Source organism: Coregonus lavaretus (assembly GCF_964263955.1).
Source record: "Coregonus lavaretus genome assembly, chromosome: 36".
Taxonomy (NCBI): Eukaryota; Metazoa; Chordata; class Actinopteri; order Salmoniformes; family Salmonidae; genus Coregonus; species Coregonus lavaretus.
In genome coordinates, this window is record NC_140023.1 from 19,546,787 (window position 1) to 19,562,960 (window position 16,174).

Genomic DNA, 16,174 nt, shown 5'->3' on the forward strand with positions numbered 1-16,174 from the left:
AGATGACAGGTTCTTGCAATACAATTCTTGCAATACCGCTGAACAACACCCTCGTTCCGTTCCCTGCATACTAAAATACTAATATAATAAGTCTAACTTTTTCAAAGTCAATTAAGTCTAGTCAAGCCTTCTCTTCTTCAAGTGCCTGATGACCAAAGTTCTGAAATAACAGTTTTAATCAATCTTATCAATATTCAACACAGTTAAAGCACTGTGACTACTGGGTTTGGAAAAGCAGCCAAGTGAAAGCGGGGGAAGATCAGAAAGAGCAGCTGGGGCTGTCTGCAGCTAGTGGAAACTATAACACTGAGGACAAAGCAAAGGAACTAAATCTGTGTCAACAGAACCAGCATTACTAGTACAATTAGACTGTGAGTCCCGGCAGTCAATATCTATCACATCAAATAGAGCACTCTGACAATAACGCTCATATACATGAAACATTGACTTGATGAACTTTCATTTTCTGCTCCCACTATAAAAAGTGCTTCCGGAAGATATAAAACTGCTTTGGTTCAAAATAGAATTCAGATAAAATGAGGTCAAGAACAGATTGAGGGTTTTCAGAGAGGAAACCCTTTACAATATTATATTTACAGATTCTGTTAGCGAACACAAAAACCCAGTCCTAGAGCAAACACAGCTATGCACAATCTGAGAAAAGAGAGATGGTGCTTGTTAGTGATAACAGGTAGTGTAGCTTGAAGCCAGCTGATGTGAAGAGAACACATGATGATCCCATTCCCAATTCCCCACCAATGAAATGAGTGAAGGCATGATAAAAGCTTTTCAGAGTCACCCAAATTCACTCTGGCAGGAAAGGAGGCCGAATGCGTCACACAAGCCACCCAAACATGGTGTCGACAGAGTGTCGAGGAGAAGCGGGTGGGCCAGACAACAACATTGAGAGGAGTGCCTACCAAGGCTGTGGTGGTTTTGCAGAGTGCCTTTGTTGTGACAGGAAGAGGCTACCAAAGTTTTGACACCAGCCACAAATGGTTCCACTCCTCCAGTCAGAAGACTCGCAGCACTCCCGAGGCTGAGGCAGGCATGCCCTCTCCTCACTGCACTGCGTGGTGTCAGCCGAACCACCCGTCTCTCCATGACACACTCTCGCTCTGTGGCTCCGTGTTCCACATTAAAGACCTGCCTACACAGCTGAACTGACAGACCCATACGGTACTGTACTCTTTTTCAACCCCTCCCACCCCTTCTCTTGGTTTCTGTGAAAAGTACCTTTCAAAACCACTTTGCGTTGGTTGGTTTTCAGGTGGAATGGTTCATAGGTTTAGAATATGTCCATGTTTGAGTTGTAAATGGGCTCATTCAAATTCACAAAGTGTTGTGTTTTATATTTGTCAGGTTTGTGTACGCAAAATAAAATGGGAAGCGTGAGCGTTGAAGTGAAGGATTAAAGGGGACAGTGTTCACTGTACTAATACACTTTGGTTCTTTGTAATGCATTGTTGTTCACTCACTGGCCAAAGGAATACTATAAATAAATGATCTAAGAAAGAGAAGAGAAATGATACCTTTCCATCCTCACACTGTGACACTGCCAGAAGTGTGGGATTAAAAATGACATTAAAACTCAAATCCCTTTTGTGGCATGTCACCATGTGAGAAGAAGGTTGTACTGTAAGACTGGCTAAATTCTATATAATCCACAGTAATATGAAGGCCTCTGTCTGGTCTGACACAATCCAGCTGCCCTCCAACAGTGACATCCTGTCAGGGACATCTGCCCCGAACACCACTGTCACCATGGCAGCCGTGGAAACTGTCCTTGTCCCCATCGTGTAATGTTACTTCCTATTTGGACTTGACTGTTGAAGAAGAAGGTTGTGCTATATGCAAACCTCAAAACACATAACCCCTTATTCTGATGTTCCAAGACGAGGGATACATCAACAAAATACGTTAAATAAAGTGTGAGACGAATGAAAGAGGCCATATTTCAGATCAATGCACACTTTCAGGGTGGATGGAGGTCTCTGAAGAGTTGTCAGGGGGAGTAGCGAGGGGTGGAACCCCCCATCAACTGCGACATCAGTGGTCCCTCAGTTGAGAAACTCTGCTGACAGGCTCCGTGTGCAGCGGGCCGAGCGGAACTTGAGCTCATGGTAGCACTGCACAAAGCTGTGGTAGATGAAGGTGATGGGCAGCGCCAGGAGCACGATGCCGCTCACCACGCACAGGCCACCCAGCACTCGCCCAGGCACAGTGATGGGGTACATGTCTCCATAGCCCACAGTGGTCATGGAGATAATAACCCACCAGCAGGCGGCGGGGATGCTGGCGTAGTCCTCGTTGGGCGACTCCAGGTCCAGGCCATGCTCCAGCAGCTGGGCTAGAGCACTGAAGATGGCCATGGGCACACAGATGAACAGCAGCAGCATCACCATCTCCCGGTAGCAGCGACTCAGCGTCAGCCCCAGAGTCTGCAGGCCCAGGAAGTGACGGGCCAGCTTGATCACCCAGAAGATGCGCATCATGCGCAGGACACGCAGGGTGACGCCCGCCCGCTGAAGCTGGGAGTTCTCCCCTGTCAGCATGGTCATGGAGATGGAGATGTAGTAGGGTGTGATGGCCAGTAGGTCGATGATGTTGAGGGGCCGTTTGACAAACTCACACTTGTCCCGCGACACGATGAAGCGCACGATGCACTCGGCGGTGAACCAGCCGATACACACAGCCTCGATGATCCTGTGGGAGGGAGAACCAGGCAGAGTTACCGCGAGCAGGAGAGCTGGAGATTCCACTATAGGTCTACACACCACTGTATATCTACAAGCAATGGACTGCAGACATTACTCTTACAAAATAAAAATCTCTACGTAGAACCCATTTTGGTTTCAGGTAGAACCTTTTCACTGAAGGGTTCTTAAATGGTTTATTGAGGGTTAAGGCCTATTCGTTGGGTGAAAATGTTTTGGAACCAAAAAAGTGTTCGCCTACAGCAGTTTCCCAACTCCAGTCCTCGGATACCCCCAACAGCACACATTTTTGTTGTAGCCCCAGACAAACTCACCTGATTCAACTCATTGAGGGCTTGATGATTAGTTACAAGTTGAATCAGGTGTGCTTGTCCGGGGCTACAACAAAAATGTGTGCTGTTGGGGATACTGGAGGACTGGAGTTGGGAAACACTGGTCTACAGGGAAAACCTGAGACCCCTTTTATTAACCCTTTTTTCTAAGAATTTAGGAGCAGTGCGAGAGTGTTCTATTGAAGAAGGGTGCTGTCAATCACTTATACAACACTGGTTTACTGTATTGATAGTGGGTCTTGATTGACCAGTGACTCATAAAAGGCTTCAATCTCACTACATTGATAACTCATAAAGCTTCACTCACAAACACCTGGTAAGCTATAGTCTTGGAGCCATCCCACTGGGTAAAAACTGGTTGAATCAACGTTGTTTCCACGTAATTTCAACCCAAAAAAATGTATGTGATGATGTTGAATCAATGTGGAAAACTGATTGGAGTTGCAAAAAGTAATCAACATAAGGGCATTTCAACTTTTAACCTAAATCCAATGACATGGTGAATTTTTTTTGCTGATTTCACGTTAAATTCACAATAGTTGACAACTAGACGTTGAACTGAAGTCTGTGCCCAGCGGGATATGACTTATGGACACTCTTACATTTTGATGCAATAAATTGATTCTTGATATTCTAACATTTTCACATCGTAATCCTGGTCATTTTCACATCATAATCCTGTTGTAATTTCCCAACCTGACCACCTGAACTTTTTAATTCCAGAACATGCAGAAGATATTTTAAGTCAGGTTGTAATTTAAAGTATTATATTTGGGCACCATACTTTGCCTTATTAATTTTGCTACATAGTGAGAAATAACCCTCAGACATTGACGTAATCACATGATAATTTACAATGTTCACAAGTGAATTCATTTGAAAACATACAACAGCAGCAAATGCCAAATCATAGTAGCATGCACATTTTTGATTTTCATTTGATTCTGAGACCATTCATGGGCCTGGACTTTAAAGACATATGTATTGCAGATCAGTGCGTATACTCCAGGGCAAGAGGATGGTAGAAGCATACTGATCAGAGATGCTTCTTTTCCCCTTGATTATACCATGAATTATAGACAAGGTAGACCTGGTTGAGGCTGAGCCCTGAGCATGCCTATTAGGTTTAGAGAGGGGGAGGACAGGCTGCCACAAAGGATCAGAGTAGAAGTAGGACTGTAATGAGGGATTGTAGTCAGCCATTCAAAAGCCAGTTACAGTTTAATCCAACAAAATATGCTATTGTCAAATGCTGATATAAATGAATCCAGACACCTAAAAGGGTCATAAATTATGACCTAACTCAATGCAATATTGATACAGATGTTATTCATATTGTCCAAATATAAATTATACACTGAATAATCTCACATAATTATTGTGTGGTGATGTTTAGGGGTCACTGTTGATATTACATTTACATTTTAGTCATTTAGCAGACGCTCTTATCCAGAGCGACTTACAGTTAGTGAATACATTTTATTTTATTTTATTTTTTATACTGGCCCCCTGTGGGAATCGAACCCACAACCCTGGCGTTGCAAACGCCATGCTCTATCAACTGAGCTACATCCCTGCCGGCCATTCCCTCCCCTACCCTGGACGAATTGTGCGCCGCCCATGAGTCTCCCGGTCGCGGCCGGCTGCGACAGAGCCTGGATTCGAACCAGGATCTCTAGTGGCACAGTTAGCACTGCGATGCAGTGCCTTAGACCACTGCGCCACTCAGGAGGAAAAGATATCATCAATTAGTCATTTCCCCCTAACATGCTATACATAAAGCGTTCTTGCCTTGGGTCAATTATATGCTGACAAAAAATACACTTTGACCAAATAGAAACTATTGTCATTTGCATTGAAGTGAGGGCTCGGTGCAAGGGCTCAGTACATCCTAAGTTGCTTGTGTAGAATGGGAGTACCCTTTACTGTATTACCTTGGGACAACTAGCATTTGTGACGTCATGCTCACTTAAATAAAACATTTGCCCATTTAAAAGGGAAACAAATCAGGTATAACCATAACCTCCCACCATTGGCTTAGAACAATACCTACCTGCATTACCTACAACTGCACACACACACACACACACACACACACACACACACACACACACACACACACACACACACACACACACACACACACACACACACACACACACACACACACTGATGGTGTTGGGTGCCTTTCAGGTACCAATACCTTGAGAGCGGTCCGCGTGGCAGTCATGGATACAAGACAGACAGACACACAGGTTAAAGAGCAGAGTGAGAGCAGACAAGAAAGGGATGACAAACAGCTCTGTAGACAAATGGACAAAAGTATTGGCTGACACAGTTATATGTATTGATAAATGGCTAAATTTGATTGATTCATGTTCTGATCTCCTTCAAAACATCAAAAGTATCTTTAAAAAAAGTAGACATGAAACTGACACCAAGAAACAGCAATACATCATTATTTTTTATCTGTCTTTCCTATGACAATGGTAAGCGTACTCTACCTGAAATCAGCAGTGGACAGGTCCTGACTATTATTATAGTAGGCTCCCACTAAAATCAGTGCCTTGGACAGCTACCGATACATACGCGCTCATCCAAAAAGGGAGCCGAGACAGTCACAACTCATTTACATTTACTGCCTTAATCTAACTTTTTCACTATAAACATGTGTTGTCTGTAACAAGAGAGGCAACGCTCTAACTTGTTAAGTTCTTCAGCCTCTCTTGTGTTAAAGACTATGACGAGTTAGTGCTGAAAGATAAAATGCATGACAAAAATGACAATAGTGCAAGGGACAGTGGTGCTTCTGGCAATTAACATTTAGAATGAACACCTTTAAGTGTCCGTAATGACAATTGGCCAACACACAAAATGGAGACTTTGGCACATGAAATGTGTTGTTCACTTGGTAAGATCAGACCAGAAGCTCCCTTGACATTTAACTTTGATAAACATTCAGCTCCTCCTCTGCCCCCTTCCCCACAGGGGCTCATACAATCTGTTGCCAGGAGACCATGTGGTCGGGGACCAGGGCCGTTTCTAGCTCACGGCCAAAACATTTTAGTGGCCCCCCTCTTGGCAGTGGAGAGAAAAATTTGCAGCTCTACACATTTTGCCATGGTATGGAGATAAAATGTAGCAGTTTTAATGCTAATTTCCTGCAGTTCTATAATAATAATAATTAGACATTTTGGGAACATTTTGCAATTCTACACAGTTTGCCATGACTTATGCCATGTTCATATGATACTGTATCTGAGTGAGAATAACTAACTAAATCAATGGGTACCCCCTGGTGGTCAGGGCCCCTGGGCACGTCAGTAATTCGGCCACGATTACTACAAGGTTTAGATAGCTGGCTAGACCAATTTACCTAGCAATCTATAAAATTTAAGCTGACATGGGCTAATTGAGTGACTGTCAGTGAATTACATACCAAGAGGAAAACTGCTGATGCACTACCAAATTTAGAAATTGCACAGGATTCCACTATCCTAACTAACAGTAAGTTGAGACCCTGACTGGCTTCTAAAAAATTATAGTAGTATATAAAATATATATATACATACTTTCATTCCTAACATTTGGTTGGGGGCCCCCTAGTGGCCGCTTATGTTGCTTAGAAATGGCATTGTCGCGGACTACTAAATGGTAGCCCCAGTGGTGTCGTGGAGAGTAAACACAATTTACCACCCTTTGCAGAAAAATGCGTTGAAAGTAGGCCTATAAAGAGCGTTACTTTTTTTTTAACAAGACAGGCAATAACAGTTTACCCTATTGTTCTTTTCAGATTGACGTCGCAATTGGACGTCTATCCATGTCCTGAGGACATCGGGAAATGCCTTCAAAACCAGCCATAGGGGCAACAGTGTGCACTATTACCATTAAGATGGCTTGGGTTTTGTTATGGCATTGTGGACAGGCGTAATTCCATGACTCTGGATTAGAAGGTTGCGTGTTTGATCCCAATCATGGACAAAAAAAATATATTGTCACGACTTCCGCCGAGGCTGCCTCCCCTCCTTGTTTGGGCAGGTTTCGGCGTTCGTCGTCACCGGCTTACTAGCCACTGCCGCTCCATGTATCATCATTCCATTTGTCTTGTCTTGTTAATTACACACACCTGGTTCTTATCCCCTCATTAGTCCATGTATAAGTGTTCCCTCTGCCCCCCTTGTCCTTGTGGGTGATTGTTTATTTGTGAGAGTAGTGTAGCTCGGTGGAGCTACTCGTACATTGTTATTGCCGGGGTAGATATTTCCCCTGTGCCTGTTATTGTTGGAGCTACCGTTACCTTGTATTGCCAGGGTAGATTTTCCCCTGTGCCTGTTTCGTTTGTCGCTATCCAGCGCTATTTGTGTACGACGGAATAAACTCTGCATTCGGTGATTACCCTCCTGCGCCTGACTCCTTCTATCACACTCATCACAGAATCACCCACCCGAATATGGAGTCAGCGGGAGAAGAGCGCATGCCTGGAGTCGTGGCACGGGTCCAGGAGCATTCCACGATGCTGGCCAACTTGGGGGATGCGATGGATCGGGTTCTTCAGGTCGTCCAAAGCCTGGAGAGGAGAGGACCCGATCTGTCAAGACCAGCTGGCCAACCGGATACAGCCACCTACACCCCAGCACCCAGAGGGAACCAGATATCCCGACCACGGGCGTTCGACGGGACGGCGGCGCTCTACCAAGGATTCCTCCTCCAACTGGAGCTTTACTTCTCCAGCATCAAGCCGGCACCATCGTAGCGGGAGATGTCCGTCCTCGTTTCCTGCCTCTCGGGGAAAGCCCTGGAGTGGGCCAACGCGGTTTGGAACGAAGGAGGACTACGGGGAGTTTGCTCGCCTCTTTCGGGCGGTCTTCAATCACCCGCCCGAGGGTCGAGTAGCGGGCGAGCGGCTGGTCCACCTGAGGCAGGGGATGAGGACTGCGCAGGACTTCGCGTTGGAGTTTTGGACTCTGGCAGCGGGGCCGGGTGGAACGAGCGGGCCCAGATCTACCATTTCCGGTGCCATCTGTGGGAGGACGTCCGACGGGAGCTAGCCTGCCGGGACACCATGTTGTCTTTCACGAAACTGGTGGACATGTCCATCCGTTTGGACAACCTGCTGGCAGCCAGAGGACGTCCTGGTAGGGTCTGCCCGTTTCCACCCCGGACGACTCGGATCCCGAGCAGATGGAGCTGGGTAGAGCCGCCGTCCGAGAGAGTGGATTACGACAGCGACAGTGCCACTCTGGTGGCACGAAGGGACAGTACACCACACGTCGTAGTCAACGCTCTTTTGGGCCTGGAGGCGGCAGGCAGGGCACTCTTGCATCACCCCAGGTATCGAACACCCACACTCGTTCAGAGCCCTCTGCTGCGCACTGTACCCTACCTATCCACTTTCCCGATCACATGGTAGTTCCCCAGTGTAAGGCGCTAGTCGATTCAGGCGCAGCTGGGAACTTTATGGACAGGGCATTCTCACGCCGTCAAGGCTTTTCTTTGGTTCCCCTATCCATTCCACTCCCCATCAGAGCACTTGATAGTCGACCATTAGGATCCGGGTTTGTAAAGGAAGTCACTGTACCAGTCACCATGATCACCCAGGAGACTCATTGTGAGCAGGTTACTTTTTCGATTATTGAGTCTCCTGCTTTCCCTGAGGTATTAGGTATCCCTTGGCTAGCACTCCACAACCCCACCTTCTCATGGCCGCAGACGGTTCTCACAGGGTGGTCGCGAGAGTGTCAAGGTAGGTGTCTAGGTGTTTCCGTTGGTGCAACCACGGTGGAAAGTCCAGACGGTACCTCCACCGTGCACATTTCCCCCGAATACCATGATCTGGTGCACGCATTTTCTAAGACACAGGTGACAAAATTACCACCTCATTGGGCGAGGGATTGCGCGATAAACCTTCGGGTAGACGCTGTACCTCCCAGGAGTCATGTGTACCCCCTGTCGCAGGCTGAAACGGAGGCTATGGAAACAGAGTCCCTGGGCCAGGGGTATATACGTCCCTCCACTTCACCCGCCTCCTCGAGTTTCCTCTTTGTGAAGAAGAAAGACGGCGGTCTGCGCCCGTGCATTGATTATCGATCACTGAACAAGGAGACTATTAGATTTAGTTATCCTCTCCCCCTCATTCCTTCAGTGATTGAGTCAATGCATGGGGCACGCTTCTTCACCAAATTAGATCTCAGGAGTGCATACAACCTGGTGCGTGTTCGGGGGTGGGGATGAGTGGAAGACAGCATTCAGCACAACCACGGGGCATTATGAATACCTGGTGATGCCCTACGGTTTGATGAATGTTCCATCCGTCTTCCAGTCCTTTGTGAACGAGGTGTTTCGGGACATGCTTGGTCGCAGTGTGGTGGTCTACATCGATGACATCCTGGTGTATTCTGCTACGCGCGCCGAGCATGTGTCCCTGGTTCACAAAGTGCTGGCCCAACTGTTGGAAAATGACCTTTATGCCAAGGCAGAAAAGTGTCTGTTTTTCCAGAAGTCCGTCTCCTTCCTCGTATACCGTATTACTACCACAGGTGTGGAGATGGAGGGAGATCGCATTTCAGCCGTGCGTAATTGGCCAACTCTAACCACGGTTAAGGAGGTGCAGCGCTTCCTTGGCTTCGCCAACTATTATCGGAGGTTTATCCGGGGCTTTGGCAAGGTCGCAGCTCCCATTACATCCCTGTTGAAGGGTGGGCCGTCCCGGCTCCGCTGGTCTGCTGAGGCTGACCTGGCCTTCAGCAAACTGCGGGATCTGTTCACCTCATTCCCGGTACTGGCCCACCCCGATCCATCACTAACATTCATAGTGGAGGTGGATGCGTCCGAGGTAGGGATAGGCGCTGTCCTGTCTCAACGCTTGGGCACGCCACCCAAGCTCCACCCCTGTGCCTTCTTCTCAAAGAAGCTCAGCCCGGCGGAGCAGAACTACGACTTTGGTGATCGGGAGCTGTTGGCTGTTGTCCGAGCATTGACCGTGTGGAGGCATTGGCTCAAAGGGGCGAAACACCCTTTCCTCGTCTGGACGGACCACCGTAACCTGGAGTACATCCGGGCAGCGAGGAGGCTGAATCCTCGCCAGGCCAGGTGGGCCCTATTCTTCACCCGGTTTGATTTTACACTGTCATACATTCCGGGTACGAAGAACGTGAAGGCAGACGCACTGTCCCGGCTGTATGACACAGAGGAGAGGCCCAGAGACAACACTCCCATACTCCCAGCCTCCTGCATTGTGGCGCCGGTAGTATGGGCGATGGACGCGGATATAGAGCAGGCATTACGCACAGATCTACCGTTACCTACCAGGGTAGATTTTCCCCTGTGCCTGTTTCGTTTGTCGCTATCCAGCGCTATTTGTGTACGACGGAATAAACTCTGCATTCTGTGATTACCTTCCTGCACCTGACTCCTTCTATCACACTCATCACATATATATATTTATATATTTTAACCCTATCCAAAACCTTAACCCTTACTTTAACCGTTCGGAATGAGTACCTAAACTTAACCCTTAACTTATTTATTTATTATTTTTAAATGTGACATTTTGACTCACTGGTTTGAAATTCTTGGTTTTAACCCTACCCCAAATCTTAACCCTTACCTTAACCATTCAGAATTAGTGCTAAACTTAAAGCTGCAATATGAAACTTTTTGGGCGATCAGATCTGTTCTATATGCGCTATTTCTATGCTTCCCGTTCTTAAGTTTCGTTTTTGCATCTTTTACTTTCGGTTTTGTACACCAGCTTCAAACAGCTGAAAATACAATATTTTTGGTTATGGAAAACATATTTCACAGCAGTTTAGATGGTACAATAATTATCTACACTATACTTGCTTGTTTTGTCACATAAACTGAAATTAGGCAAACTATTCGAATTTTAGCAACCTGGAAATGACAGAGCCATGTCTGCATAGTGCATCTTTAATGTTTAATGTGCTTAAACTTCATGTAATGTTTTAACTCTATTGCCAAACCTTAACCCTTACCTTAACCATTCAAAATGAGTGCCTAAACTTAACCCTTAACTTTAATTCCAGCCATTACAATGAGCCCGTCCTCCTATAGCTCCTCCCACAAGCCTCCACTGTATTATATGCAGAATACAACAATATACATTCTAAATTATTGTAGGTAGGCCTATGTCACAGCTGCTGAAACAAAACGGTGTGCACTCTTGTGGTCCTTACAAGTCTATTGAGAAGTAGAGCATTGAACACATGTATCAACATCGCAGGCAATCAAATAACGGAGAAATCTGGAAATATATAATAAAAAGATAGGACATAGATACCCGGATGGATGCTCTAAAGAGTCTGGGTTGTACTGGTGCTCCTCCACGCTGTTGTTCTCAGCGGTTTTCCAATCTGGCAAAGTACTCACACAAAGCATCACCATGGACACTATAACAAATATAACGGACACTGAGGCCAATATTTGTGCTGCGACTGATGAAGTCGGCTCCTCAAAAGTACTTCTCATTCTCTCCAGCCACTTGGACTCCTCTCTCTCCGTGACCACGCGAGTCACCAAATTCTCGCCCCTCAACTCTTCCTCGAGTTTGACTTCCTCCTCGGAGAAATGAATGTACGAATCGGACATCCTATTGTCCAGTCTCCGCTGGCAGCAAAACTCCAAGTGTGAGCTCTCCAGCCCCCAGTAAATCATCTCGTTATAGAATGATAGCTCGCACATCTGCGGGACGAACCGTAGCTTCCCGTACTTCACGTACAGCATGATGAAACAAAAAGCCTCCGAGTGCCTATCAAAGAAAAATTCGTTCCGTTCCCGGTCATAGTCGTCACACACTTCCAGTACTTCTTTCTCTGATGCGCATTTGTGCAAACGGCTCACTCTACTCAGAGGGAAATCCTTTATCACATCCTTAGGGAACGCATATTTTGTGCCACCCACATTAAGGATACAGATGCTCTTCCCAAACTTCATCTTCCAGTTGTTGACAGGTGTTTGTACAGTCCTGAAAAAGGCACACTGTGCGTTGTATACAGCGCCAAAAGGCACCCGTTCCTTATACAACCATGTTTTATCCCTCTCCAAGTCCAATATAGGAGTCAATACGTCGTCATTGCGTTTGGCCGCTATTAGTAGCTTTTTTTTGTTGTTTTCCTCCTTCTGAGAGAGATATCTGACCGACTGGAGTTGTCGTGAAGAATATGCAATAGAGCGCACTCGCCGCTTGCATGCAACTCCTTGCGCCACGTCATGGTGTTCTGAGCGCCTGTAGCTCAGTGTCCAAACCAACTAGTCCTCTGTGTGCAGATCCGAGTAATGTCACACGGGTCTCTCCCTCGCTCACACACACACACACACACACACACACACACACACACACACACACACACACACACACACACACACACACACACACACACACACACACACAATGTAGACCTATTGTATGGCAAACGATCGCGTATTACAATCGAGGGGGCCAACACTATAAGCGGGATAGATTTCTTTCAACTTTTATCAGTTGATCAATAGTATTCCGTTTTATTGGTAAAATTATTATAAATATAGGCCTAATCACAGTTGGCTCTGACACCTCTATGTGCTGTTTGACAAATTACTTTTAATTAAATTGGCATATGATAACTTGATCCTTTTGTCAATAGGTTTTATGCAGCGCCACTTTATCACAATGTTTCGGGTAAGGAATCGAGGGCCACATAAAACAAATCTGTAGGCCTATTAATGGATGATTGCGCTCCTCTTCAGATCCCTGAGATATTCATATTTAACAGCATCACAGCATCACAGCTAAAGGGAGGGACCTGTTGCCACAGATGAGGAGGCCTCCTGGAAAAATACAGTGGATGTGACAGATTTGTAGGCACTCACAAGCTGCAGGGCGCTGGGAGTTTCAGCACCATAAGTGAACAGAATCGGCACCTGTTCCTGTGAGAATCCTATTTAATGGCAGTATAGGCCTAAACAGAAAGAAGAAGTCTGGTAGGGGAAACTAGGAAGGCTTCCTATTAAACAGGGCTTGTAGACAAAGACAGTAGGCTACAGTATGAAGAGAGGCTTAAACTGCTTCTCCAATAGAAATCCCCGATCACACTTGTAGGCGATGTCATGGCGACGTTGGCTATCTAAACTCATGCGTAAAATACGTCATCGGGTCTAACGGTCGTCTCGCACCGAACTGCGCATGTGCAAGCCGTCAAATCAAAGGCACTGCTTCGATATAAAGTTATTTTTGACAAAAATGAAAACATGTCAGTTTGTCACTTTCACGAGGTTGGAGTAATAGCATGTTCAACTACTTAACACATTGGCTCGAATCTAGGTTTTGCCTTTAGATTTCGAGAAAATTAACAACTATAAGAAAAATAATAATCACTTCTCTCATTGACTTCTCAAACCCCAATCTCCGGCCTGGTCTGTTTGGTCTGTGGTGTTGCGCCTTTGGGTTTAGAAACTCTGTGTTGTAGCAGTGGTAAGGGCTGAAATGTTGCAGCAGGCAGGCAGGATCTGGTGCAAGTTGTGCTATTTACAGATGACGATGGTGATCCAGACATTCAATTGGGATATTTTCAAATAATCCAAAATATATATTTACAAACTTCTCAATAATACTTCCATGAAAAGAAAATGCATAGGAACAGGCAAATCTGTCTATTCCGTTGAGACTGGGGTTGAATATTTTCCCGGTATTTTACAAATGTTACATGCCGAGAAGAAATAACTTTTCTCCCGGGTGACTCGGTATTTCCCGCCAAAACCGGAAGTGTCATTCAAATGCATTATGAAGCATATAAATATGTCTGGATTTGATTAGAGCGTTAATCAGCATGACAATTGAAATATGATGCTACCTGAGCCTGATGAACCATATATGAAATACATTTTATGAGCCCTACATTAACTACATTTAATGAGGCCAAGCCCAAAAAAGGCCAAATGATTGTGCCATTATCCAAAACATAAATTATATAGGCTACTGCACATTAAGCACAACAGAAAAACATAAAAGCCCATAGATGTAGCTAGCTATATATTATCTTGGGTAAAATGAAACTAGCTCCAGCAGGCTAATCTTTTTGAGTGTGAACTGTATTACTGTTCTGTAATGTATTATACTGTATTATTTGGACTGGAATTATGCACATCATTCCAACCATGATAAAGCAGAAGAGAACATGCGATTCTGGTGCAGCACATGCGGCTTACAAAGTTACAAGTATAGGCTAACGAATGTGATTTTAATAGAGCCTATTTGTATAATTAGTAGGCTGACGCATATATACCTTCAATAATATTTCCCCTAATGTTATTAGCCTATCTTCTCTTTCTCTCTCTATTGTTGCTTCATTCCTTCCTAGCTTTCAACAGTTAAATGAAATAAGTTTCATTGTCCTTATCTCCATCATTCTAATGACATCCTTGAATAATATAGGACTAGAATTAGATGCAGAAGGCTTTCACCTCTCTTCACGAAGATTGAATGGTTATGGGTCTGAATAAATAACTGCTATAGCCTACCGCCATCAGGAGTTCGCTCTTCTTTCAAACTACCCACTACCCGTGAGTTCTATTGGCTGCTGTATTTAACATTCAGCAAAAAAGAGCTTGCATCCCTCTTCGAATAATCTATTGGTAGGCTATAGGAAATGCTAAAAAAAAGAATGTCCAGCAAGCTATTCTAGGCTAGCTTTTCCTGCATGGGACTCCAAGGAGCGTGTTTTAACCTCTACGGGATCAGTGTCCCGTATATGGGACAGTTGAGCTAATGTGCGCTAATGTGATTAGCATGACTGTTGTAAGTAACAGCAAACTTTCCAGGACATAGACATGTCTTATGTGGGCAGAAAGCTTAAATTCTTGCTAATCTAACTGCACTGTCCAAATACCATGCTATTGTTTTAGGAGAGTGCACAACAACAAAAAACTTATCACGGCAACTGGTTTGATACATTCACCTCTGAAGGTTAATAATGTACTTATATTCAGTATTCTTGCTCTGATTTGTCATCCTAAGGGTCCCAGAGATAAAATGTAGCATTGTTTTGTTTGATAAAATAAATTTTTATATTCAAATGTAGGAACTGCGTTCTACAGTTTGAACCCCTGCTGTCTCTGGCTCCACACGCACCCCGCCCGGCCATCTAGATGTGTGAAAGTTAGTGTATAAGCTAATGATCCATCATGTATGACGTTCCTGGGAGTGTGTAAACTTACATTTTGTATTACCATATCATTTTTGTGTGTTCTCTATAGTTATGTACTTGAAAATGTATCAATTGACCAATTCGGCACATTTGTGCAGACTTGATACAAAATATTCCAGTATTCCAGTATTGCAACTCCGGAGAAGATGGCTGCCGTTTTCCAGCCCTCTAACCAATTGTACTATTATATGTATTTTTCCGCGTTATTTGTAATTTATTTTGTACATAATGTTTCTGCCATCGTCTCTTGTAACCAAAAAGAGCTTCTGGATATCAGGACAGCGATTACTCACCTCGTATTGGACTAAGATTTTTTCTTCAACGAGGCGGCCGCGAAGGATATCATACAGACACCCGACAAGGCCCAAATCCCCGTCATTCGCGTGAGGAAGAGACGGAGATATCGGGGACGGAGATCGGGGTGCCTTGTAAGGATCCGACGGCGAGCGAGTAAACTGCCTCTTCCATCAATCCTATTAGCCAACGTTCAATCTTTTGAAAATAAAGTGGACGACTTAAGATTACGGTTATCCTACCAACGGGACATTAAAAACGGTAATATATTATGTTTCACGAGTCGTGGCTGAACGACGACAATGATAACATTCAGCTAGCAGGCTATACGCTACATCGGCAGGACAGAACGGCTGACTCCGGTAAGACAAGGGGTGGCGGTCTGTGTATATTTGTAAACAACAGCTGGTGCACAAAATCAAATACTAAGGAAGTCTCTAGGTTTTGCTCGCCTGAGGTAGAGTATCTTATGATAAGCTGTAGACCACACTATTTACCAAGAGAGTTTTCATCTATATTTTTCATAGCTGTCTATTTACCACCACAAACCAATGCTGGCATTAAGATTGCACTGAATGAGTTGTACAAGGCCATTAATCAACAGGAAAACGCTCATCCAGATGCAGCGCTC

At 45.0% G+C, this 16,174-nt stretch overlaps 1 protein-coding gene across 2 annotated transcripts; it reads right to left on the bottom strand.

Annotated features, from left to right (window-relative positions):
- Positions 1-1,675: 1,675 nt before the first annotated feature.
- Positions 1,676-12,244, bottom strand: LOC311110789 (voltage-gated potassium channel regulatory subunit KCNG3-like). Of its 2 annotated transcripts, none has more exons than XM_084153354.1 (2): positions 11,382-12,244; positions 1,676-2,706 (listed from the first exon to the last, which is right to left on the bottom strand). In XM_084153354.1, the coding sequence occupies exons 1-2, from the start codon at positions 11,999-12,001 to the stop codon at positions 2,061-2,063; spliced, it is 1,266 nt and encodes a 421-aa protein (XP_084009480.1). In that variant the 5' UTR covers positions 12,002-12,244; the 3' UTR covers positions 1,676-2,060. The 2 variants fall into 2 exon arrangements, with proteins under 2 accessions (XP_084009480.1, XP_084009479.1); XM_084153353.1 differs by having other exon boundaries at positions 11,349-12,244.
- Positions 12,245-16,174: the final 3,930 nt, after the last annotated feature.

Coding starts and splice junctions, on each gene's coding strand:
- LOC311110789 (XM_084153353.1), bottom strand. CDS start 12,001: ATGAAGTTTGGGAAGAGCATCTGTATCCTTAATGTGGGTGGCACAAAA. Junction 2,707..11,348: donor TCTTTAGAGCATCCATCCGG/GTATCTATGTCC, acceptor TCCCTCCCACAG/GATCATCGAGGCTGTGTGTA.